This window comes from Ambystoma mexicanum, chromosome 5p (assembly GCF_040938575.1).
Source record: "Ambystoma mexicanum isolate Mex_15411 chromosome 5p, UKY_AmexF1_1, whole genome shotgun sequence".
NCBI lineage: Eukaryota > Metazoa > Chordata > Amphibia > Caudata > Ambystomatidae > Ambystoma > Ambystoma mexicanum.
The window spans coordinates 1,188,295,860-1,188,323,014 of record NC_090930.1 but is presented as its reverse complement, the minus strand read 5'-3'; the positions used below and the strand labels follow the sequence as shown (position 1 = coordinate 1,188,323,014).

General features: G+C 48.6%; 1 protein-coding gene across 1 annotated transcript in view; it reads right to left on the bottom strand.

Moving 5' to 3' along the window:
• TERT (telomerase reverse transcriptase) overlaps nucleotides 1-27,155 on the bottom strand; it is a 679,541-nt gene that overhangs the window by 180,759 nt on the left and 471,627 nt on the right. The window contains exons 12-13 of the mRNA XM_069613652.1: nucleotides 12,973-13,099; nucleotides 6,524-6,585 (exon numbers count right to left, since the gene is read on the bottom strand). Of these exons, the coding sequence (XP_069469753.1) occupies nucleotides 6,524-6,585; nucleotides 12,973-13,099 (189 nt within the window). The remainder of the gene's footprint in view (nucleotides 1-6,523; nucleotides 6,586-12,972; nucleotides 13,100-27,155) is intronic.

Sequence of the window (27,155 nt, the reverse complement as noted above, 5' to 3'; positions counted from 1 at the left end):
GAAAAAACATTCCACAAACTGCAGCTTGTGCACAGCTTGAAGAGGGAAGCTCTGTCCTTCTCCTGCGACATGATCTGGCGCAGTGTAGGCCTGAAGATTTCTGGAAGCTTCCAAGAAGAACACTCAACGATTCCTACCCTTGAGGGGCGATAAAATAATCTGAAAAACAGGTCCCCGTTAATCAGAAGGGTAAATAATGGAGCCCAAGGGCTCAATTGAACCGAAAAAAGTTTTCCTAGCAAAAAACGCGAAGAAACGCAGAAAGCTCAAAGAGTGAAACCCTTGAACGTGCTGTAAAAATCTGAAGATGGCTGCCAAAGGAGGGGCTTTCATTGGCTGGGGGCAGTATGACCCAGAGCTCAGTGATTTGTTTATAGGAGAAAGACAGTTTGGAAACGAAACAAACAGTTTTTTCTTTTACTGAGGGTTCCCAGCTATTCATGAGCATGTCAATCCATGATGGACCCCATGCTGGCGAAGCGTCCTTCAGATCCGGGGAGCTCATCTAGTCTCAGCACAGTGTCTCTGCAATAAGCGCTGGGGTAACCATCTTGAACTTTTGAAGCAGGAAGGAAAGGTTCAGGGTGGAAAGGTCCAAAACAACTCTCAGGCCCGCCTGGTTCTTCTTGTGTATGGCAAAAATTCCAGAGTAGAAGCCCGTACCCCGCTGGGAGGCTGGGACTTCTTCCACTGCCTGGCTCTCTACAAGCAATTGAATTTCCGCCAACAGAGTTGCTGTCCCAATCTGTGGGAGCAGAGGGGACGAGAGAGAGGAGTGGGAGGAACCAGTAGGCGGTACCCCGTGGACACTACTGATAGGATGCCGGGATCTGAGAACTTTGCGCGCCAATTGTGTGTGTGGAAGGCAAGCCTGCACCCCCACTGGAGACACATAGACCCGGAGGGGAGTGTCATGCATTTTCTCCCTCTGAGGCAGAGGCGGGCGGGCTGAAAAAAGCCCTTATTCCATGCCTTGTGCTGTTTAAGGCAGAGCGGTCCGGCTGTCTGGATTTACATTCTTGGAAGCCCCGGAAACCGCCGAAGTCCTGAACCTTGTCGGAACGCTGGTGTGTTTGACTGTAGGTCTTGGGCGTGGGCTTAGTAAGGATGGATAAGGGTTTTGCAGTCTGGGAACTGTTCTTCTTCTTATCCAGTTTTTCATCAGTGGTGAAATGAAAGAGGTCGCTACCCTTGAATGGAAGGTCCAATATGCGCTCCTGGCCGTGCGAGTTGAACTTGGTAGCCTGGAGCCAAGCAGTCCTTCTCATGCCTGTGGCAATGCAGTTGGCCCAGCCGGAGGTGTCAATATGCGCCACTGTGGACTCCATGATGTCTTGAACCACCATCTTTGCTTCTGCCAGCCCCGCCTGGAAGTGTGCCTGACTGTACCAGAAGTTCCAGAAGGAAGTCAGCTATTTCCTCCCAAAGCCTCTGATTAAGGGCTGCAAGCATGGCTCCGCATTAGCCTGACGAAGGTGCAGAGAAGCGTTGGAATAGATCTCATTTCCATACGCCTCCAAGATCTTCTCCTCCTTGTCTAGCAGAGCCGAGGTGGCTGCTGAAGAGTGAGGCTTTAAGTATATGGAAGCCGGGGCAATCACCAAGGAGTGCGGTAAATGGTGTACCGTCAACAAGAGTGTATCCCCCTACAACTGCCTGTACTTGGCGTTGAGGCATCCGTTGGTGGGCTGCGCTGAATGGGGTTTCAGCCATTCCTTTATGGCCAAGGCGACAACGTCCTTCTGCATCGGAATCCCTATTCTGGTCACAGGCGTAGATTGAAGACTTTGGCCAGGACCCCCGCCTCAGGTTGTTCAACCTCGGGTTGCGGAAGCCCCAAGTATTCAGCCAAACCTGCAAGTCGATCATGACAGGCCTCGGCAGACGATGGTGTGTCGGGTTCCTCCTCCTCATTGGTGTCCACCAGGGTGTCCGACTGGTCTGGCGCCAGTAGGGAAGTGCTGGGAGCCGTAGGCTGGGGTGTGGAGACCGGACCCGGAGGCAGCTGGTGTGGAACCGCCTGAAGTGTAGGAGGCAGGTGAGCCGGCATCGAAGGACCCAGCGTGGGCAGCTGGGCTGCACAGGGTCCTGAGGCACCGGAGCCATAGGAGGAATGGGTGCTGGCAGAGGGACTGGAGGTAGCATGTCCCTGATCACATCCCGAAGGATGGAGGCCATCTCAGGGGACCTCATCAGCATGAGGAACATTTCAAACAGCCTGTCCTCGCAGGCTGGTGGGGTGGCAGGTGGTATTGACTGAGTAGCGGGCGGCTGCTGGGGTCTGTGCGTATTCTGCCTGGCTAGTTGCAGGGAGTATCTGCCCTGCGACGTAGAAGGATAAGCAGTAGACCACGTACTTGGTGAAGACCAGTCCCAACTGGACACGCAATCTCCTACCTGCTCCCCAATGGGGTCCGTGTCGGACAAGCGACCATCTTGTCTAGCAAGGCGGACATTTTGTCGAGCTGCGTGCCACGTGACTGCGTCGTGGTGCCTGGCCCATTGGGACCGGCCTCTTCCTGGACTCTTGGCAGTGGATTTTGAGACCTTTCCCTGCACCTCAGGACGAGACCTGGTAGGTGTAGTGCCCTCGGCTGAATCGCCAGTAATGCTGCATACATGCGCCCCCTCAGACATTTGTCCACTAGTAGGGCGTAGCCCCTCGGGTGGACACCAGGTAAAAGAACCTTGCGGTCCCTCAGGGCTGTCTCCGGAACGATCTAGCAACCCCTCGGCCTGGCGGCCGGTAGCTGGATGAGCCTCGGTATCTGCGCTGGTGTAAGAACCTGAACAGCCACTCCCACTTGGGCGTTTCCTAGGAAAGGAGTCTCCCTTGCGGGGTGCGATGGGAAAAAAGCGGCCCTACCTTGGACCTTGATCTGTGCTTGACAAAGGTCTTCAAGGTCTTTAGAGGGGAAGAACATTTTTTCTGGTGATAAAGGTTCCATCTCCCATCCCTAGGATGGACGCTGATGCAGTATGGAGGGACGGGACGTAAGAGTACTGTAAATACGCAGTAACGCAAGGTAGAAAGACAACGTAAAGAAGCTTGCTATAGAGGAATATATAACGTGGCAAGCACAGCCATATTATGAAAATGGACGCTTGCTCACCTTGAACATAACCAAGCTACCTCAGAGACAGGCTGAGGCTGTAATGATATGATATGATATTTATTTTTTATTTGATATATTTTATTTGTATCGCGCTCGTACACAAGTGTTTCAGAGCGCGACTAGGCAAGGGAGGGGAACAAGGGAGAACACAGCACAACATAAAAACGATCTTACTAGGCCCAGTGACATTGAGAACGCGCAAGTGCATGGGAAAGGGAAAAGGGGAAAGGGAAAAAGTGCATGGAAAGGGGAGAGTGGAAAGTGCAGAAGCCGAGGAGCGCAGATAAATAAAATAAATAGAAAATTGAGGCAAACTGTGGTAGTGCAGCCAGCAAGTGGCAAGTGCTGTGTTTAAGGCAGCAGACTGGGTAAATCTGAATAAGTGCAGAAAAAGAAGAAAAATGGGGGGGGGGCTGTATGGGTACAGATACAGTCCCCAGTGCAAGGGGTGGCCACGAGGCAGTGCAGGAAGGTGGCAGGGTGAGCAGGTACCTGGGCCCAGGGGACAGAGGGTGGCCAGGTGCACAGTGCCAAGGAGAGCAGATCAGCAGGGGAGAAGGGGAGCGAAGGCAGAAGCAAAGAGGAAGGTTTTGAGGTGCTTCCGGAACCGGAGATGGTTCTCCTCAAGTTTTAGAGTGGTAGGGAGGCTGTTCCAGAGGGAGGCCCCAGCCGAAGATAGAGATCTACCCCCAGCTCGTTTCTTTGAAAAACGACTAACCCTGAGGGAGTTAGAGGTAGAGGAGAAAAGAGCTCGAGAGGGGAGGTATTTGCGGAGGGATAGCTGAAGGTATGTAACAATCAGGAGACGCATGAAAATAGTTTAGTGTGTAGAGCCGACGATGAATCAAGGTTAGCCTCAAGTAAACAATGTTATTTTCAAAGAATAAGCTGAGAGCACAAAGCGAGTACATGGATAAGCTCCGAATTTGGTACATTCTTCAATAGATGGAAGAAGACGAGAACATCTATAAGAGCCAAACTGTTGGTCTATTAAAAGTGTATAAAGTTCATATGAGATAGAGAGAGCAAGTCTCTAGAGGCCAAGAGGAGCAACAAAGTATTGCATGAATTGAATCAAATAGCAGTAATGGAAGGATGAAATGGACACATTCGTGGTCTCTTCACATGTGACTCAGAAGGCAAAAACCGAGGCCTTAAGCTAAGATAGTGGTGTGCTCACACTCCCTTGAAAGTTCCAGGACAGTGAGCACGCACAAGGTCAACTACAAATAGAAGACTTTGGCTGATAGACTGCAGATGAGAGATTATGGTCTAATTCGGAGAATGGGGAGTAGTCTGACGGGCTTCAAACATCTAGGTTTCGTTTCACGTACATGCTGCTAAGGAGCTAAAAGTCCAAGGTTGGGATAGAATGCCAACCAATCAGTGGGGTTGGGGAACAATCTAACATACAATGTTGCAGGAGCCAATCCACTGATGTTCTCTCCACTATAATCAGTACTATGTGTTTAGAGGTAGCTCAAGGTATGCCCTACAGACAAGGGGTAGCAAATTAAGCACTGATCCTTATATGTCAAAGATGACGCATATTGGGGTATAAGAGCTCCATGTAATCAAACTTGGTTGTGAATGTGCAAGCATCAGTCCGGTGTCTACCAGTTGACCCGGCTTTATTGAACTGAGAATAAAGTAGTACTTTGCCATACTCTTTGAGTCTGTCAGATTATTTGGTCTAAGATCTATTATTGTAATTCCATCTAGCAAAAAAGACGCTCCAAGGTGCTAGAGCAAATTCTGTGCCCCAGGAAAAGATAAAACATGGTTCACAGCCATCAGTCTGTTCACGCAAAAATAACTGTGTTCCTACAGCACACCACTGAAGATGGCTTCTGATACAGTGCAAAGATGAAGGTGAAACACAAAGGGAGACACAGTTTCTGCACTGGTAGCTATAGAGACTGACGAGTGCACCCCAAATGAAATGCAAAAACCATCTTAGTGAGGAAAAAGGGCCTGGCAAACCTAAATAAAGCAGTCAGGATCCGGACAGAAAGTAGATATCCTTGATTCCAACAATTAAGTTTTATAACCAAAAAGCTGTTCCAACTCTAATTCTTGGTGCAGAAACTGCCTTAGGATGTCGGCCGCCTTGTGGGACACTCTTAAGAATATTTTTTGGACAAGGATTTTGAATGTGGCCAAAGGCATACCGACTGCAGTAGTCCGATACGAACTCGGATTAATTTCCATTAATGCAAAAGTTATATGGAATACTCTGTCAATCTTCCGCAAATTATTCTGCCAGATGGGGCTTCTCAGCTGAAAATCCTGCATGAATATACTAACAAAGTATCAAATTCTTTCCTGGCAGCATGGATAACCCAAGGTCATCAAATACTAAAAGATCTAAACAGTGAAAAATATACTCTTCATAAAAATCCTGATACTGTAAAAAAAAAACCTGTGGGAACAAGACTAGATAAGCACTGGCATTCATAGAGCAAAATACTTGCTTATGAAAAATGTTCCTTTAGAAGGAAAAGCATATAATACAATAAATAAATAACTTGAAAGATGTTCAAACAAGCGAAAAAGAATGCTGCTTATGAAATTTAGGCTAAACCAATTTAAGACCAAGGAAGTGATTATGATATGGCCTAAATATGAGAAGCTGAACCCAAAATGTAGATTCATTCTGTGATCACCACGAAGAGAACATTAAACATCTGATTCTTATGTGCAAAGCTTTCTCATCTAAAAGAAATTTACTTTTTGGCCCAATTGTTGCAAATAGACCATACCTAACAACGGAAGAATGGTGGGAGGAACGTTTTACTGAAGCTAACAAAAAATTGATGTATCCTCTGACCTTTCTCTTGGAAACCATTGACAAAGAACTTACTAAGTCAACATTTTAGAAATTATTATTTGTCATCGAGATATGTTCTTCTGTGTGTTACGTTTTCACAAAACTGCTTACTTTTGTAATTTCTTTTTGTTTTTTTGTGGTTTTGTTGTCATGTTCTTTTTAAAGGTTTTGTATAAACCAATAAAAAATAAAAAAATGTTGATATCCTGGGGCTTCCAGTGATGGCAAAGGAGGAACGTAGCAAAACTAAAAACCTTCCTCACAGCGCAGATCTATTCCTATGTGTTGATTGATCTGTTGTATCCATTTTGTGAGACACGCCACATCTGACATAGAAGAATTGGAGAAAAAGGACAAAGAACCATTTAAAAGTAGTTTAAAACATTGTTATCAACTCTCACCCGTCACGAAAAAACCCAGAATCCCCATCAGCAAGAGTTAACATTTTCATCATAGTTCTTCACAAATTATAGCTTCTCTTGAATAGCTGAACATCAGCCTCATGATTAACTTCGTAAGAATTCTGTGCAATTCCAACACACATTTCCCTCACATACAATGATTAGCTCAAACGTACCTGTAAGCCTGCAGCAAAAATATCTTGTAGATATTTATAAAAACTGTTCGAAGGCTGTTCACCTGTAATGATATTTGAAATGCAACCAAATCACAGTTAGTCATGAATGAACATTCAACAAAGAAGACTTGCAATTGTTAGACAGCCTGAAATCCTATAAAACCTGTACAAGGAGGTTTGCAAAATATTCCAAAATAAATACATAGGAAAGACCCCATGTTTAGGAGACATGTAATACTCTGTCTACTACAAAGCAGACAAAAACAATTAATTAACCTGTAAGAATGATCCCATTAACAGGCCAGCCATCCGAAATGTATGCCGGCTCGATGAGGATATTATCCCTGCACAATTGCATGTTATAAAATGTTTTTTTCAATAAGGTAGTTCAGTTGGTCAACACGCGCTACAGAGCAGTACATGCAACCTAGAGGGCACAGTACTGAACCCTGTCACACTGAGGTTTTCCTATCCGGATATTGATTAAAAAACAAGCTCTTGACAGCGTCACAAATACTTAAAATGTGTGATAGCATAAACTGTACTAAAATCAAGGTACTACTATTATTGGAAAATGTACATGAACCTGTTCTCATTCCCAGTTGACATCATTTTAAATAATTGTGCATGTTGAGTATTTGTATTTGTTTATTTATAACGCGCAGTCCATCAGGACCGGGGGCATCAGGGCGCAATTTGTACAACGGTTGCAAGGAAAAACATACAGGCAAGGAGATTACATTACAAAATTTAAATAATACCAGCAAATAACAATCATACTAATTACATATATTACATAGGTTACAATGCACTTAGGATTAACTGAGGAAGTATCCTAGTGTGAACAAAAACGTTAGCAAAAGTAGCAGGCCGGAAATGGAGTCAGGGGAGGCGCGCCAGGGTAAGTAAGACAGAGATGTCAAGCATGTCTTAATGCTGGTCAAAGAGCCAAGATTTGGTTTTAGTCTTGAAGGTGTTGAAGGAGTCTTCGGCTCTGATAGTAGCAGGGAGGGTGTTCCAAAGTTTAGAGGCTAGGACAGGGAAGCTGGTGCCTCCCGCTTCCTGAAGCTTAAACCTGGGGATAGGTAGGCAGTGAGTCTGAGCAGTTCTTAGGGGTCGGGCAGTAGAGTGGCGCGAAAGCCGACTACAGAGATAGATCGGGGCCTTGTTGGCTAGGCATTTGTGCGTGAGGGCAAGAGTTTTTATGGAGATTCTCTGCTTCACCGGTAGCCACTTTAGGCTGGTTCTGGCTTCTGAGATGTGGTGGTTGCGAGGGATGTTCAGGGCCGCTCGAATGGCATTGTTCTGGGTAGTTTGGAGTTTGGAGAGGTTCTCTTGGCTGGTGCCTAAGTAAAGAGCACTGCAGTAATCAGTTTTTGCCATGATAAGTGTTCTGGCTAGTGTGACACTGTTGGGGGTAGTGAGAAATGGTCTGCAGGCTGAAATGAGTTTGCACGTGTAGGCAGAGGCAGACCTAACTGCATTTGTTTGTCTCGATAGGGATAGGGTCGAGTCTAGGTAAAAGCCTAATGTTTTGGTGTCTTTCGAGACACGTATGGTATTGCCGTCTATGGTGAACGACTGATAAGATGGCTCGAGTTTGCTCAGGCGTTGATGGGTACCCAAGATAAGGAGCTCCGTCTTATCGTCGTTCAGACATAGCTGGTGCTGGGCCATCCAAGCTTGGATGACCAGGTAGATGTCATTGAGGGCCTTGGTGTCAGTCAGATAATCACCTCAGATGGGAATGAGTATCTGGGTGTCGTCCGCATAATTGGTGTAGGAGACACCCAGATAGTCAAGCACATCAAAGAGTGGTTTCGTAAAGATATTGTAAAGTGTCGGTGACACGCAAGAACCCTGAGGTACGCCGCAGTGAATAGGGGAAGGATCCGCAGCTGCGGAGGGTGCAAAGACCCTCATGGATCTGTTGCTCAAGAAGGATTTGATCCAGGCTGCAGCAGATGGTGAGAAGTTGGCAGCAGAGTGGAGGTGCCTGCAAAGGATTTGGTGGTTAACCAAATCAAATGCGGCGGAGAGGTCGAGGAGTAATAGCATTGCTAGTTTGCCATTATCCTTTAGTACTTCAATCTGAGTTTTTAGGTCGAATAGAGCAGTTTCGGTCCCATGTCTGGGCTGAAATCCGGATTGTCGTAGACCTAACGGATTGTTTGATTCAAGGTAGTTTTGGATCTGCAGGTAAGCTGTGCGGTCCAGTATCTTAAGCAGAAATGGTACTGTAGCAATAGGTCGGAAGTTTGTGGGTATACTTGGGTCTAGAGAAGGTTTTTTTAGTAGCGGGATCACCCAGGCGTCCTTAAGGTTGTCCAGGACAATGCCTGTTTTAAAGGAGGAGTTGATGAAGTCTGTAATGAATGGAGCTAAATCATGGGCAGAATCCTTAATGATAGGAGCTGGGCACGGGTCACCTTGGCAGTTAGACGGTTTAATCCTCAGGATAATGTTTTCTACCTCAGTGACAGTGAGCGGTGAGAAGGTGAAGGGTTTAGTGATAGCAGTGTTGGAAGGGGTGGGCCTGGTAGGGGAGAGTGAGCGGTTGTCACGCTTCAGGCTGTCCTGCTTTTCTTTCATTTTGGATTGAAGCATAGAGATTTTGTTTAGTAGTGCTGCTTGAATGTTAGCACACCAATTGCTGTCTTTCGTGCATGTGTCTGGAGGGGAGACTGGGGTTTCGAGCTCTTTTAGGATTCTAAAAAGTTCCATGGAGTTAGAGTCGGCTTGCAGGATACGGTTGTTAAGCGATTCTTTTTTAGCAGTGATGATGGCATCTTTATAAGTAAGGGAGGCGAGGAGGAAGCCATCTTTGTGTTCATCAGATGGGTGGCTTTTCCATCGATTTTCCGCACAGCGTTTAGCTTTGCGGAGTATTCTTAGCGGAGGAGTGAACCATGAGTTAAGATGTGCTCGCGGTTTGGCCTTCCTATGTTTGATTGGTGCTATAGTGTCACTAGCCATGAGCATAGTTTAGTTATAGGTGTCTGCTAGGGAGGTGGGATCAGCACATGAGTTAGTTGCCACATTAAGGGAAGGGAGTAACAGAGGGAGGAGTTGTTCCTTTGTTATATTTTTTTTATTGCGGGTGGGGACTGCTGGGGCTATTGGCGTTGGGGCTCACGGGGTAGCTTCAATGTTATACGTTATGATGTGATGGTCGGACCATAAGCATGGGGAGTTGTTGAGGACCTGGATGTTGCAGTTGGAGCCGGCTAACCAATCGATGGTCCTGCCTTTGATATGGGTTGGTTCTTGGATGTACAAGGTGAGGCCTAGGTCTATGAGAGCATTCTCCAGATCAGTTGCTACAAGATCTTTAGGGTCGCCACAACCTAGATTAAGGTCGCCTATGATGATTGTGAGTTGTTTTTCGTTTTGTCTAGGAGTAGAGTGGATATTTCACTGACAAAGGTGGGTGCCGGGCCTGGTGGCCTGTAGATAAGGTGGCCGTTTGGTTGGGTGTTAGTGCTATTTTGATTGACAGCAGTTCAGCTGATTCGAGTTTGGAATCGGCTACCACTCTTAGGTCAAGGGAATTTTTATGGATGAAGGCCACGCCGCCACCTCTAGTTTGTGCAGAGGAGCGGTCGCAGCGCGTGATGCCATAGTCAGGCGGTAAGGCCAGGGCCAGAGACGGGCCAGATGCGGCATGTCGCCAGGTTTCGGATATGGCAATGAAGTCAAGGTCAGCAGTGGTGATAAGGTCGGCTATGTCAAGAACATGTGCTGTGAGCGATCTGGCATTGATAAGGGCGCCCTTGAACACAGGCAATTCAACCCCTGTGGTCTTGGCTTTGCAGGTAGCGGTGGGCGAAGGTGGAGTGTGTGGGGCTTGCTTAGTGGAGTTAGTGCGGGAAAGACGAATGCGGAATCTGGTGCCTAGTCTCTTATTCCTGAGAATGAGAGGGCAGGGTTCGTTAGGAGTGGGTTTCCTGGCAAAGTGTTCTAGCCAGAGAGCTGGGTCATTGAGGTATTGGTTAATCTGGTTGCTCGGGTGGTGAACGCCTGCGGTAGTTGCTGAGGGGCTCGTTATGGGGGTCATAGTCATGGTAGGTGAAGCTGGGTGGTGTGGGTTTGGGCAGGCCAAATTATCGACCTCAAGGGTAGGGGTGGTTGCCTTGGGTAGTTGAACGATTAGGGCAACGTGTGTGGCTAGGATGTAGTGCAGTAGAGGGCGCACACTGACGTGCATGATCGAGGTTCTAGCTGCTCGAATGGGGTACCTGTGAACTAGTTGGCAAGGACAGGATTGGATCTCCTGAATGGGACAGGTGTGACAATGGCAATAAGTGCAGATGCTAAAGTATGACTAGGAGGCTGGGAAAAGGCATTGCAAGATACAGCGACCACAGGGGACAACACAGATCAGGTGTGGTCTATTAGCGACCATAGGGGCCAACACAGATCAGATGTGGTCTATTAGCGACCATGGGGGCCAACACAGAACAAATGTGGTCTTTTAGCGACCATAGGGGTCAACACAGATCAGATGTGGTCAGTTAGCGACCATAGGGGCCAACACAGATCAGATGTGGTTGGTTAGCGACCATAGGGGCCAACACAGATCAGATGTGGTCAGTTAGCGACCATGGGGGACAACACAGATCAGATGTGGTCAGTTAGCGACCATGGGGGACAACACAGATCAGATGGGGTCAGTTAGCGACCATGGGGGCCAACACAGATCAGATGTGGTCTTTTAGCGACCATACGGGCCGACACAGAACAAATGTGGTCTATTAGCGACCATAGGGGCCAACACAGATCACATGTGGTCTATTAGCAACCATAGGGGCTAACACAGAACAGATGTGGTCGGTTAGCGACCATGGGGGACAACACAGATCAAGTGTGGTCTATTAGCGACCATAGGGGCCAACACAGATCAGATGTGGTCAGTTAGCGACCATAGGGGACAACACAAATCAGATGTGGTCTACGCGCTAATCTATAAGGCATGAACTGGCAGGATCAAATTGGGCTAAACAGATGTGCTAGGCACGTGGCAAATGTGGGCAAACAATAACAATTTTAATGTGAGGCACAACAAAGTTAGGCTGAACAGATAACCTGAGGTTAGTATCAAATATAGGCATAACAGGTAAGGGGCAGCATAGCGTATGCATGTATAGTTCAAGGAGTGTGTCGCATCATACTGGGCATTGCACAATAAGCATAAATGGGTAAAGCAGAGTACAACAGTACAGCAGATTGGAATATGGGCGTGCAGTGTTAGGACACTGCCGAGAGTAGAGTGGCTGATTTACATGTCACACTGTCTGTGGGTCGGCGCCACAGGCGAGCATCGCAAGTGGGTAGAGTCACAGAGTATTCCAAAGTCAATAGTGCAAGTTAGTGGTAGTGCAGGTGGCAGGTTTACCTTGCATTGCGAATGGGCACGTAGCGCTGGTTGATGGGCAGGAAGGGCAATGGAAGCGTGATGAAGTTGCACCAATTTGAGCATAAGGGCATCGCCTAGCGCCAGCTCTCTCGCCTGCCGGCGAATTGTGACGGATTTCGAATGCTGCCTGGCAATCAGGTCGCAGCTAGGAGCTATGGGGAGGCAGGCAGGGGAGAAGACACGGTGCCTTGGTGGCGGCGGCCATATTGGAATTTGGAGCACCTCGTGTGTTCCAATGGTGAATTTGGCAATAACATGCAGAATGGGCGCTACAGCACAGAAGGAATCTGGATGCCGCGATGGATGTAGAGGGAGGGCTTCTCGTAGCGCTTTCAAGATTTTAAAATGAAAAAATGCGGATTTTGCATGAGGGGCACACAGCAGCTGGTAATATGCCCGTGGCCCACCTCTGCGTCCTGGATTCTGTGCAAGGGGGGGGAGGCTGCTCCTGCAGCCTGCCGCATCGCTGGGGAGCTCCTGCTCCTTAGGTGGTGAGAAGTGAATGTGTAGTGGTATATTTTCTTGGACTAACAGCAGTGCAATTATAGTCTAAAAAAAATATTCAAGTCTGCAAAGGTCCTTTCAGCAAATGTGTAATGGTTCAGATATTAGGAAAAGGGACATCATCGTGCTTAAAGCCACACTTGAACTCATTTTGTTAGTCCAATACAACATAGAACTACAGAGACACACATTTAGTTAACAGACATAATTATGAAAAACCTTTTGACAAACTATTCTAATAGATGGATTTACTTTTATAACATACATCATGAATATAAGAATGTGTGGCATTTAGCTGGGAAGATTATAAGGCAATCGATTTCTTTAAGTGTGTAAAAAAATAACAATAAAGCCCACCAAAAAACAACAGTGGAAATCGAGATTGAAGACCTAGTTGGGATTTAGAGGGGAATATAGTACATACAGCAAATACATTTTTGTTAACGCTAATCATATTTCTGTGAATATTTAGGTGCATGGCTGACAAAAACAGGATGTTTCATGGATCCTTCTACCTTAAAGAACTTACCATTAAATCAAGGAAAATGCTTTTGCACTTTAGCTTTAGAACCCTTATCAGCTTGTGCCTCATGCTTGTTCCAGTTTCTGCTTTATGGCTGATGGTCAGGCTTGACCGGATGGAAGTACAGGCATATCTAGAAATAATGCACAAAATACATTTAATGCTCAGCAAGAGGCTGTCAGAACAGGAATTTTATATTTGTCATCAGACAATACACAATTATCATCTCAAGTTGGAAAGAAGACTGTATTTTGTTAATAGTTTTCTATAGCTTTTCCCTCAGTAGACAGTGCACTAATAAAAGAAATTCACATTCAAGCAATGCTTCATTTGATTTCAATAAGTATCCCATCAAGCTTGGGCCAACTAAAATTATGAATTATATTGTAAAATACACACTTACTATTTCAGCATTTCTGACAATTACATCTAGTAGCATTGTGGTGATTTTCTTTTTTTTAAATGACAGACGTGTCATGTTAATTATTTGCTGCATTTATGTATTTTTACACTTGCTCTGATTCTCTTTCTAGGGGAATTTGGGAGTGCTGGCTCGAAGCAAGCATCAGTTCCATTAGAGCAGGGGTCTGCTACACGTGGCTTTCTAGATGTTTTGGACTACCACTCCCATGATCCTTCACCAGTGACTATGCTTGCTAGGGATGATGGTATTTGTAGTTCCAAACATCTAGAGAGCCACGGTTTGCAGAGCCCTACTCTAGAAAGAGACCCACAACGTGTGAAAACATAACACTGGGGAGCGGGTCACGATCACAACCCGATGAGACACTTCTTGGGACAGCAGGGTTGTGGGTGGGGCTCATATTTAAAGACCTCTGGGCAAAGGGATAGTGGCACACTTATGCCCAGATTATAGGGGATGTGGTTGGGAGCGCGTGAAGTCACAGATTGCATGGCTGGGTTCTGCTGTGGTGCTGTTCTGGGGGAAGTGCAGCTGAAGGCACACAGCTGAGCAGGAAAAAATGAAGGATCACTGCTCTCCAAACAGAATGAAAGCCCATAATTGCAAAGGCAACTCAGGATTTTTTCAAATAATGCAAAAGGTCTGCACATTGCTTTATGTAGTGGAAGGTCATTTAAAGTAACACATTGTGCTTTTTCAGTTTCATGCCACCCGTGCTGCTGGTTGCCATGAAAACCATATATTATGGTTTTCAGCATCCCTGGTCTCTCTCTCTTTCTCTCTTCTCTGTACAAAGCACCACTAAAATGTATCAAAAGCACACAAAAAACAGCAAACTCTGGGTTTGGGTTGAAGTCTGTGTAGCCCTTTTTCCTTCCACTACGGAAAACCCTTACTGACCTTCGGCAGAGGAAAGTCTGGGATCTTTCCTCTCTGACATCTTTTTCTCTACCTGTGGTGTCCCCCAGGGTTCTAACCTCTCTCCCTGGCTGTTCAACCAGTATCTGGCACTTTTTGCCCACCGCATTGCTGCTCTCTGCCCCAACTTTCAGTGCTATGCGGATGATACCCAGCTCATTTTCAGGCTACCCTCGGCCTCCTTTTCTCCGTCTGTCATCTCTGACTGTCTTTCTGCTATCCAGGAATGGTGTGCCGCCAACGACCCCTGCCTTAATGCCAGTAAGACTGAGATTCTACTCATCGGCACACCCACTCCCTCCTTCCCTGCAGCTCTCTGGCCGGCCTCTCTTGGCCCTCTTCCTGCAAGGCAAAAAACCTTGTGGTCATCTTCGACTCCACACTCTCCTTCTCTCCTCACATTTCTGACGTTTCTAAGAAGTCACACTACCAGCTGCACCTCCTCAGAGGTATCCTTCCTTTCCTCTCCTTCCCCCAGAAGCTCACTGTCTCCAGAGCCCTGGTTCTCTCGAAGCTGGACTACTGTAACAGCCTCTATCTAAATCTGCCTGCCTCTACTCTCCGCCCGCTGCAACTCATCCAGAACAGGACTGCGAGACTTGTCCTTGGCCTCAAGCCCAGGGACCATAACTCTCCAGGACTGAAATCGCTACACTGGCTCCCTGTGGCTGCGAGGATTAAATTCAAAACCCTCTGCATTGTCCACAAGGCCTTCTGGGGCCTTGGGCCAAAATACCTTCAACTCTCTCTTCATAAATATCTTCCTTCTCGAGCTCTTCGCTCATCCGCCTCCAACTCCCTCAGGGTCAGCCGCTTCTCCAAACAACGAGTTGGGGGGAGATTTCTCTCCACAGCAGGGGCCTCCCTCTGGAACAGCCTTCCTGCCTACCTGAAACTTGAGGAGAACCATCTCCGGTTCCGGAAGCACCTCAAAACCTTCCTCTTTGCTTCTGCTTTCTCTCCCCCTCTCCCCTGCTAAATCACTGAAACTGTACTGAATCAGCAACTGGGCCACTCGCCAAGCCACTCTCCCCTTGGCCCAGCCCCTCTCCCCTGCACTGCCTCCCTGGCAACCCCCGCACTAAGGGACTGTCTCTGTATCCCTACAGCCCCCCCTCCCAGCACTAGTCTGCACTTATCCTGCACTTGCCACCAGCTGGCCCTTATTATTTATCTTGTATTTACTAATCACTTTGTACTGCACTTTCCCCTCTCCCTTTCCCCCTGCACTTTTCCCGTCCCCCCTACCCATGCACTTGCGCGATCTGAATGACACCTGGCCTAGTAGGATCGTTTGTCTGTTTCCCCTTGTTCCCCCCCTCCCTGCCTCGTCACGCCTTGAAACACTTGTGTATAGGCGCGTTACAAATGCCATATCATATCAGTAGTCAATCACTGAGGTTCCCCTAATACAGTGAAGGATAGCAAGTCTCTTTGTGCAACGCAGGCCCTAGAACCAAGTGCTTCTTAATTCTTTGGGAATTATTTTGAAAGGACTGGATAACTGAATGATAGATTTGTCAAGTTTATGTGAGCCATTTGCACAGAGGGCATGGGGGCAGCCAATCTGGTTGCTTGGAATGCAGGCTAAATCCTCCAGTAAACGCCTATGCTCTGAGCAAACTGCTGCCTGCTCTAGACCGCTCGCTACTTGCCCTCACCTTAATATATTGTTGGTGGAACTTTAGATGATGGACTTTATATTTGATGAGGATATTTTGATACCAAGATCAATGTTTAATGAAATCCCAAAACTGTACCTCTGACGAGAGGCCCCTGCATTTTAAATGATATCTCACCAGTTAATCCAACTTTTTCCTGACACAAATCCCATATGTGCCACTGAAAAGCCAGAGGCCTCTCAGGGTTAAAGTGCCCCAAAGGCAAGCTGTTGCCCATGCACGTCTCCTTGAATGAATGGTTTTGTGGGTACCGCTGGTTGGTGGCAGCATTTGTATACAATTCCAGTGGAACAAAGCCTTTGCACCCGTGGGTGTCATTCATGGAAACATCTTTGTCAAATCAGATCCCAAGTCCAACAGTGAAACACTGTGCCCTGCAAAAGTGAATTTGATACCGGTATTGCCGTATATGGTCATGGCTTATGCCTGATCATTGCCTGAATGGTGTCTATATTCAACTTTGAATCAACATTGAGATGCCCATGGACTTTTAAGTGTGTCGAGCTTCCACGGATGGCTACCCACCAAATGTTTAATTGGCTGCAACATAGTGATGGGAGAGAAGTCTGCCCTCAGCCCCTAAAATTCATTTTTAAACCTAGACTCTGCAGACATACCTTGTGAAAGATTGGAGCACAGCTCCAAAACACGATAAAGCAATGTGAACGATTACCATCTTTGAAGGGTGTAGGAGTCGTAGCTTTTTTGACGTTTAGTAATAATACAATGATGCAGGTAATCCTGTTACCAGAAGGAAGGCCTGCTAAATAGACCCTGCTTTCAGCAAACTCCATGCCAAAAGCATAGTGTACACCAGCGTCTGCTCTGCAGTTGAATGAGTGTAGGTTCAAGGGTCACAGGTGCCCTCTTAACAGTTTCTGTGGCAGCCAAGTCACTCCAGGGCAGGGGCTGCATTTATGACATGCACCTTTGTTCGCAAATCACATACCTATGGGAGTTACTTCATCTGTGGCAGGTATAAACATTGAATATAAGCCATGCCAGAGTTTAAGGTGGCTAGTATTTCTCATAATTATTAAAGCCACTATTTATATCCGACATGTGTCAACACTGTGAGCCTGGGCTTGTCACTAGTAGGGCAGGAGACTATGTATGCACCTTTCCTTTGATCCTTTGTGATGACTGGTAACTCCTCTCTCCAGCACGATAGCCTACCAGCAGGACCTGTCCTAGAAAAAATGGAATCAAAGGGTACACCTGTCTCAAAAGAACTAGCCTCACACCAGAGTTCTGCATACCAAACTACCCTTTGATGTTACTGACAAGGGAAGAGGTGGAGTTAGTGTAAACTGAGCATAGCCCTCTTCCTTCCCGTCCCACACTTCATTTAACACAAAGCCCTTTAAGTATGATGTCAGAGGACCCTTGTCCCATGAACAGGGATTGGACCCCTTAAGCAGGGTTGCTTCAGTTCAATCACCTGTAGACTTTTACTTTGAAAAGAAGGGGCCTCCCACTCCTCTGATTCACCTTTGGACAAACACTTATGGAAGAAGTAATTTGGACCTCTGTTGGGAGAGTTGACCTTTCCATAGCCATCATCCATTGAGGTGAAAGAGGAGCAGTCCAAGGTAGAGGTAAGGTCTGCTCCCTACCTGTTAGGGAGTTTTATCATTATTGTGCTTCAACCCTTCTCCTAGTGAGACCGCCAGCACGTTTTGCTGACTTCTGGACCTTTTTCTTTCTGAATGAGTGGAGCCTTTTTCATTCTTATGGGCTCTGTCTTTCTGAACTCTACTCGTCCTGTACTATGGAGTCTGTCTGCTCCATAGCTCTTAAAGGCATCTGTGTTTTACTACTGCAGCACACAACTACGTATGGGCTGGGGACCCTCAGGGTCCTCCTTTAAAATTATGTTTCTAGATCCTTATGGAACTACTGTTCTTAAGGATAGAAAGATACTTAGTGCCTCTCCCAAACCTCTATAGTCCGAGAGAGTGGCACACACCACCTTCAGTGGAGTGCCAAAGGGATAATTAGTATCCCCCTTCTCTCTGTTCCTGTGAATTTTTAGTCACATAGACAATCACCTAGTTATGGCTGGTGGCAGAGGACGTGTTCAACCAACTATTGTGTATTTTTCATATCGCAGGCTATGTCTATAGCCTCGGTAGTGCACAATATAGGCAACTAAGTACCAACTTTGGGCCTCCCTTCTTTTTTTGCCATTACTACTGTGGTTGTTCTTTGTTAGCCCTTCTTCTACCATTCTGGGAGGGGGAGGTCTGAGTGTGTGTTTAGCCAGTAGGCATCACCGCCTGGGCTCCAGAGTGTCTGGGCAGGCAGGATGTGGGGGAGGAGTCTTCCACCCCCCCTGTCCTTTTTTCAGAGTGCCTGAATAGGTACAGCTCCCACAGGGGGTCTTGCTGTCCTGATTGAACAGCCAAATGCCCCTTTCTGTAAACTACTGAGAGAGATTGCAGAGGAGTGTGTGCTCGAACCGTATAAAAGATGAGGTTTCTGGAGTGTAAAGCAAGTCCACCACAGGAAACATAAGTAACCAAAGAAGAAGACGACCAGAGACGACTGCAGACCATTTGCAAGACTGAAGCGACCACTGCTGTCCTGACCCTGTTTGCTATTCGACAGAGGAGCTGCGAAGAGGATGACTCCTTCCCTTTGGCTGGTGGGAACAACCAGTCCCAAGATAAACTTTGAAAGAAGCTATCTCCCTAGGTCCTAGAGCTTCTAGAGCTGCGTAACCCCAATACCAGGAGTCCTGCTGCCCACTTCGAGTGCATTGTCGTGGAAAGGCCGAAGCCGTCCAAATCTGGGCGAAGCCCGTAAAACCCACTCCAGAGATCCGATCTAACCCCCTCACCAGAGTGTGGGACTGCAGCAATCAAAGAAGATTGACCAGGTGCGCCACGTCCTTTGTTGTTGCTGGTGAAAAGGCACCAAAACCGCAGAGTGAACCAAGAAGTTGCTGAAAGTCGTGCTACAGGCCCTCCCTCGAGACTGCTGCTGAGAGACACAGTCTATTGTCCTGCCTTTCATCACCAGACCAAGGAATTGAGAGGTCGGGTCCAGAGCTGCCACATCGTGGAGGAGCCAACATGAACACTTTCTTCAAACCAGAAATTACTGCGGGCAAAAAAAAGGTATTGCTACCTGATTCCAAGAAGACACTCCAGAGCGTTGGAGTGCAAGTAGTCGAGGGCTACCCCCTCGTACCGCTGACCCAAGCTGCTGCTTGTGTCCCCTTCACAAGTCTGTTTTAAGGTCTCCTTTGTTAGTTACTAACTTGCTGCTTCAGTAACTTGAGACATTGAAAGAAATCTGCAGGAACTCTTCATTATTCGCCATTTGTCAGGACTTCAAGCACTCTCCGAACTGCCTTTAGCAAGGGTTGCGTTTTTGGACTTAACCGACTTGCCAGGCAAAGATAACGTCTGTAGAACTTTGAACTAAGATCATGTTGCACTAAACCCTTATTTTCCTCCCTTAAAGTGGCTTTCCTATATGTGTTTGCAGAGTAAATGCATTACCTTATGACGTGCTGAAAACCGCATGAGTACGCAATTAACAATAATAAGATAACCCTGTCTTTTCCTTTTCTAACGTTGCAACAAATGTAATCGCGAACAAACACAAAAGTGTAAGTGCCCTTTGAAGTGTAGTACCTAGTATTCCTACGTATTCTACCATAAACGTCTGAAGTATTTAAAGTGATTCTGGTGTAAATATAATAAATATATATCTTTTATATAACTATATGTGTAAGTGCTTCCTTGTTGTGCCTGTCTAACTAAGTATCAGAGTACTAACCTACAGCTCACATCTTCCTCTTAAAATAAGCCCGACTGCTCTGCCAGACTAACAAGGTCCTGAGCTAGTACAGACGGATACTAAGAGTTGGGGGATTTATAAACCACTGGGATAGCATACTAAAGTCTTACTGCCAGTATGACTTTAGGAAGCCTCCCCTAACACTGGTGTTACAGCCGGTGGCATTTGTGTAGGTTAAATTACACTGATTTCTGGTTGTATTGAAAGAATCCACCCTCCAGGTCATTATACTATAAAGTACAAAAACTATGTCCACTATGGAAAGCTATACGGCAGAAGCTCTTATGTCTCTTACTGTTGAAAAACTCAAAGAAATGTGCAAAGATAAATATCTTAGTACAAAAGGAAATGAAGCGGAGTTGATCCAAAACTCGTTGGATTACCAAACTGTAAGGAGGCCTGTAACTCCCGCTTTCAGAATAGATCTAGAAAGGATGGTCAAAGTGTAACCCTTAGTCGGGTGGCGCTGTGGAGCAGCCCAAGATGGCTGCTTAGATCTTGAGCTCCGTGTGGCTCCGGCTGAAATCCGCCATCAACTGCGGTTCCTTTTGCCTGCACAGCTTTATTTTTGGTGGAGCTGTTACCGCATCCCTCCTGACAATCTCGCTGCAGTCCCGACCCGAATCGGCCCTGGGAAGCCTGCGGACGGGGCTCCTGGGCCGGCTGGCGGTTGGCGTGCCGGGCCTTAGCGGGCGCCTGACTCCCGCCCCCTCCCTCCTGCCCTCCTTCATCAGCTGCGGGCGGCGGCCGCGGTGCGCGGTATCGTGGTGTGCACGGCCTCGCCTGCCCACCTGAGGCGGTCTCTTGCCACCGGACGCGGCGGCTCCCTTGAGGATACCATCGAGCGGGAGACCGCTGCTGGGAACTGCGCGCCCTCGCCTCCTCCTCTGCGAACAGCGCAAGAGCGCTCGTCTCTGTGCGGCGGCTGGGCTGGAGCCTAGCCGCCTTGAAAACACACTGCCCGCGTCCCTGGGCTGGGAGGTGGCAGCGGGGGCCCGCGCTGGAGAGCGACCCCACCTCTCCCCTGCGGTCAGCGCCGGAGCGCTTGTCCCTGCGTGGCGGCCGGGCTGGGGCCTGCCTGCCGCGCGACGCGTGGCCAATTTTCCCGGGCTGGTGAGGGAGCGCCACGGGGGCCTGCGCTGGAGCGCTCCCCTGCTTCTCCCCTTGCATACAGTGCAGGAGCGCTCATCTCATCTCAGCGGGGGGAGGCTGGCTGGAGTCTGGCTGCATTGAGATCGTGTGGCTCTCACTACTGGACTGAGGACTGTGAGGTTGAGGTGAGGAGCAGGGGGGGTGCGCCGGGCTGACCCCCATCTCCTTGTCTAGCTGCTCCCTGGAATCCTGACCCTCTCACTCTGCCCTGCGTGACACCTAAACTGCCTGCACCCGTGGGGGACCTGGGTCTCTGGTCACAAACTGCTGCACTGTTTCCCAATACTGGAAGCCCGGACTGCACTGGGTTCCCCCTCCATATACGGGCTACTGGTGGCTGCCGCATCTCAGTTGGGGTATCGGCTCTGCACCTTCCCCCCATTCCACCAGGGGCACCTGGCAAACGGCTTCTGTTCAGTACTCTCTGACATGATTAGAGGTGGACCTCTACAAGAAAACTGTTCAACTTCATTATCAGGAAACCACTAGCTCGCTGGGGCTGCATTGTCTTTGCTTCCTACTTTGCTGCAGCCTACCCGACTCCACTGCTGCTATAATCTGCCCGGGTCGCCGCCTCGGGTGCGGTGCTCGACAGTTGCCGTCGCTTTGATCCTTGGGCTATTCGCCTTTTTTCTAATTGCTGCACCCGCGTGCCCTGCCACACGGAACCTGGTCTTCGGGGGGCCACTGGTGCGGCACCCTTGGTTCTTCGCCGCTTGGATCCCTTGACTGTTCACTCTACTCCATCGCCTGCCCCAGCGGCCCTCCGCCATCTCTGTGTCTCTATTCACGATGCCAAATAAAACCAAGGGGGCCTCTGGGAGGGGAACCATGGATAAATTTGCCAAATCAGTCCCGAGGGAGGAGATGGGGCACACATCGTCCTTGAAGGAGGACCCGGAAAGTGATACTCCCTCTGGGGCGAGAACCCCCGATCTGACCACACTCATGGAATCCATGGCCAAGAATTTCGCCTCTTTCCACGAAAAATTGGACGACATTAACGCCAATGTTGCTTCTCTTAAAACCTGAGTGGACCAGGCAGGCACCAGAATTACTGAAGCCGAAGGTAGGATATCCACGAACGAGGATGAGATCCATGTGCTGCAGAGTACTGTCGCCTCCCTATCACGCGACATAAAGAGTGTGAGAGCCAAGTGTGATGACCTCGAATCGCGCTCTCGTAGAAATAACCTACGTATAATTGGGGTCCCTGAGAACACACTTAAGGGCTGCATGGAGGACGCCGTTGAAGCTCTGCTCAAGGATCTACTAGGCAATCTGACTCTCTCACCGTACTTTACTGTTGAACGTGCGCACAGAGCCCTGTCTCCGCGGCCCAAGCCGGGGGATATCCCAAGGCCCATCATTGCCAGGATCCTCAACTATCAGGACAGAGACCTTATCCTCCGACTGGCCCGTGAAAAGGGAGACTTGCACCATGAGTCCCACACCGTCAGGATCTTCCCGGACTTTTCAATTGCAGTGCAGCAGGAGCGGCGCCAATTCCTTGGGGTTAAGAAACTGCTTAGAGAACGCAATGTCCCGTATGCCATATTGTTCCCGGCGCGTCTCAAAATTACTCACAATAATAAACTGTACTTTTTCACTGTCCCGGACTAAGCGGCAAAATTCATCGAGGCACACATACCATTCAACAATCCGGCGCCTGACCACGCCGGTGTTGACTAACCAGATGTAGCTCAGTCCGTCACAGCTTCACCTGGCTGGTAATCCTTCATTGTGCATGGGTCAATGGCAATCTTCTATCATTAACCATGCGGTCTGGGTACCCTCAATTTATTTATGGGCCGCGGCCCGGCTTGGGCGCTGGAGACTAGCTTTGGGACCCTAAAAAGACTCCGTATTCCGCAGAAACCTGTTTCTGACAGCTCATGCTGTCTTACACAATGTTTAAGTAGCCGTCCACACGGCAACAGCACCCCTCACTGCAATTGCAATGTTTATGTTTTGTTGGATGCTACTGCTAGTTGGCCCCAGCTGAGCCCTGGAAGGGGCATATCCCCGTTGGATTGCGCCCTTTGACCCTTACTTCCTAGTGATGGTCGGGTTAGTTGGTGGCACGTGCATCCGGGGGGAGGGGTGATTTCCACTGCAAGTTGTGGGTGGGCAGTGAGGGAGGGGAGTGGTATGGTTGGGGACTGGGGTAACAGTATTGTAAATGACGGGGGCGGTTTGGGAAAGCACACAACATCGGGGCACCATTGTGGGGGTTTTCTTCATTCACCATGTAAGTTTCGACAGCGGTTGTGGGATGTACCTTAGTCTTCTGAAATGTCCACAACAGTGATGTCCTGGAATGTCCGGGGTTTAAGTAACTACACCAAGGCGCGCAAAATCATGGCCCACACCAACAGGCATGGTTGCAAGATATTGCTATTGCAGGAAACACACTGTAGGGGCCCGCTAACTAGGTGCATGGCACCATCATGGGGTCCTCATAAATATTCCACGGCTTACTCGACCCGCGCCAGAGGGGTATTGACAATGATCCACAGGTCACTCAAGTTTGTACTCCATAAGAGCTACATCGATCCAGAGGGAAGGTACATTATCCTACATTGCGCAATAGCGAACAGGTACTATTTACTGGTTAATACGTATGGCCCCAATGTGGACTCTCCCGACTTTATTGACCGGGTTGCTTCCATATTGCTGGGATACGTAGGGGTGCAGATACTTTGGGGCGGGGGGACATGAACTTTATATTAGACACCACACTGGACAGAACAGGCACGGCCCCCAGAGCCCTTTCCAATGCGGCGCGCAAGCTCCTTGCACATAGCAGTGCCCTTGACATTCGAGACCCCTGGAGGGTAATGCACCCGCAGATGCGTGAATATACTCATTATTCTTCTGTGCATGACAGCTCCGCCAGAATTGATATGTTCTTCCTGTCTAGTACTTTGCTGGGGAGGGTGTTGGAAACTCAAATATTGGCGCACACCCTGTCGGACCATTCACCGATCCGGCTATCCATAGACTTAGGTGTGCCCGCCCCTACAATTAACAATTGGCGTTTCAAGTCCTTGGCCTTACAGGACATAGTATTTAAGGCTGATATTTTGGCCGACATCCAGTCCTTTTTTGAGCTTAATACACCTCAGTCTACATCTATAGGGGTCAGGTGGGAGGCTTTCAAAGTCTTCATCAGGGGAATGTCCATATCTAGGGAGGCGGGAGTCCTAAAGGCCATCAGAGCTGCCCTTGCCCGCTCTGAAGCCAAATTGCGCAAACTTGAGAGCGCTCATCCTACATCCATTGACCCCGCTACTCTATCCCAGATCAATGAGGAACTCCAATTCTTTAACGAACAGGCCACCAGGGAAGTCCAATACTTCAGTCGCCCGCAGGCGGCTCGTAAGTATGGAGAGGGAGACAGACCGGGCAGGACACTGGCTGCATTGGCCAGGGGTGAGTGGCGCCAAACGCAGATCACTTGCATCAAGGACAGCCTGGGGTCGGAACGGTGGTCTGACCAACATATTTTGGAGGTCTTCACAGACTTCTACTCAGAGCTGTATTCCCAACCCCCCGAGCACAGTGACTCCCAAATGCGCAACCTCCTCGAGCAGATCCCCACGACTATCGTCTTCCCCGCTACCAGAGACCAATTGGATTCCCCCATCCTGTTGGATGAAATAGTTGAGGCTATATCTAAATTCCCTAAAGGAAAAGCACCTGGTCCTGACGGGCTGACAGCTGAGTTCTATCAGGCGCACGTGGCCATTTTAGCCCCCAAACTGCTTGAGGTTTGGAACGAGTCACTTTGGCTGGGCACTCTTCCCCCATCACTGCGGGAGGCCGTAATCACGGTCCTGCTCAAACCCGGTAAACCCACTAACGAGTGTGGATCATATAGGCCCCTCTCACTAATGAATTTGGACACCAAAATCTTCGCCAAAGTGATTGCCAACCGCTTCCTCCCGGTCATGTCGTACATGGTCCACGATGATCAATCAGGCTTTGTACCCGGAAGATCAACATCTCCCAACATTAGGAGGCTGCTTAATGTCATGTCACGCATCGATCAAGGGGCGAGTGCGGTTGCGGTCACACTGAATGCCCAGAAGGCATTTGACATGGTGTCTTGGAAATACATCTGGTTGGTCTTGGAAAATATGGGTGTAGGGCCCAATATGATAGCATACATTAGGTTACTGTACACTTCCCTGGTGGTCAGGGTGCGAGTTAACTCCCAGACGTCCGGTCTGTTCCCTCTCTTTAGAGGTACTCGACAGGGTTGCCCGTTTTCCCCGATCCTATTCGCCTTCACAATAGAGCCGATGGCCGATTACCTCAGGGAGCGGCATGCGCGCAAAGGGGTGCGGCTGAAAGACTCCCCTGAGATCATCTCGTTTTATGCGGACAATGTATTACTCTTTATAAGAGACCCAGCTGTTCATCTGGACCCAATCTTACGTGACGTCACCCGCATAGGTACATACTCGGGGTTTACTATAAATTATGCGAAATCTGAGATCTTCCCCCTTACTAGCTCCACGATGCAGCCCTCCACTGAGTACCCGCTCCGTTGGTCCCCGAATGGGATTAAGTACTTGGGAGTCCAGGTGTCCCTCTCCAAAGACTCGCTACTAGCAGAAAACTACCAGGCTGTAGCTGAACAAGCCGAGGCCAAAATCACGCGCTGGCGTACCCTTCCACTATCACTAGCCGGAAGACTCTTGCTGGTAAAAATAATCTTGCTCCCCAAGTTGTTGTACATATTTGGTAATGTCCCTGTCTGGCCGGGTAGGAGGTACTTCACGAACCTGCACAAAGTGTTTGCTCAATTCCTATGGCACTCCGGCACGGTGCGTATAAAAGTGGTCGGATATGTCACTGCCCTACGACAGAGGGGGTTTCCCAGCCCCAGACTTGCTGCGATATTGGACTGCTTAACAGGCGCAGTTCGCATCTTACTGGTACCCTGGGCCCCCACCCCGTCCCCACGTCAAACTTGAGGTTTTGGCAGCGACAGGCACTGATGTCATGTCCTTGATTCTAAACCAGCAGTATGTGCCGGACTCGCCCATTGACCCGGTCCGGACCACGGTACAGGCTTGGGGTCAGATATTCAAAACTTGCGACGACCAATATCCGTACTACAAATGGCTCCCCGCCTGGAGTTTTCCCGGGCTGGAACCCACACATGACACCCCCCTGGCGCGACACTGGGAGGCCCTGGGATACCGCGCCCTTACCGATTTCTATCCAGAGGGACAGTTTATAACACCGCAGACGTGGAGGCCGGGGCATTCGGGTTCCGTTCTGGAGCTCCTGCAGTTCTACAGACTCCGCGCTGCCTTCCGAAATGCATGGCCTGCCTTCCCCATTGAACCCCAGGACTCTCCTGGGATTGCTTACATCGCCAATTCGGGTGGCGCCCGCGGGGTGGTTTCTTCATTATATAAGCTCCTCATGACCGCTGCCTCTCCCCTTTCATCCATGGCCCGTGATGACTGGGCCTCCGAGCTGTAACTGGAACTTACTGATCAACAGTGGGAGAAGATGTGTTCCCATACTAGCAGGGTGTCCCTAAACTTCCGTTACCGCACCATACAATATAAATTGCTCAACAGGCTGTATTACACTCCGGGTAGAGTGTCAAGGTTTGCTAGCTCTGATCCTCGGCTGTGCCCCCGCTGCGGTGCGGAAGGCACTGACCACCTGCACATGTTTTGGAACTGCCCGGAACTGGCCACATTCTGGAGTAAAGTCATAGAGACATTGTCTGTGATAACTGATACTGTTGTCGATCCTGATCCAATGGGGGTTCTGTTTGGAGTGTGGCGGCCCGGGGGAGCTAGGAACATTATTAACTTCTTGAATGTGAGCTGTGTCATAGCCAAGAAATGTGTCTTACAAAGCTGGAAGAGCCCCAGTCCCCCTACATTCCAGAAATGGTTAAATGTACTCACGTGGTCCCGAAACTGTGAGGAGTTGTTTCTGGGTATGCTCCCAGTACGTTCTCGTCCTCGAAACATATGGTCTGCATTCAACAGCTACTTGATTAGCTTAAATGACACTTCCTCGGTAGGCGAGTCCTCCTAGCCTCTCTATTACTGTTTGGCATCGTGGTGCTCTGTGATATGTTGTTACTCAACTGCTGTTGCCATACTTCTGCCTATATGCTCTGTATACCTTATATATGCAACAAATGTGTGGCTATTGCTCGGATG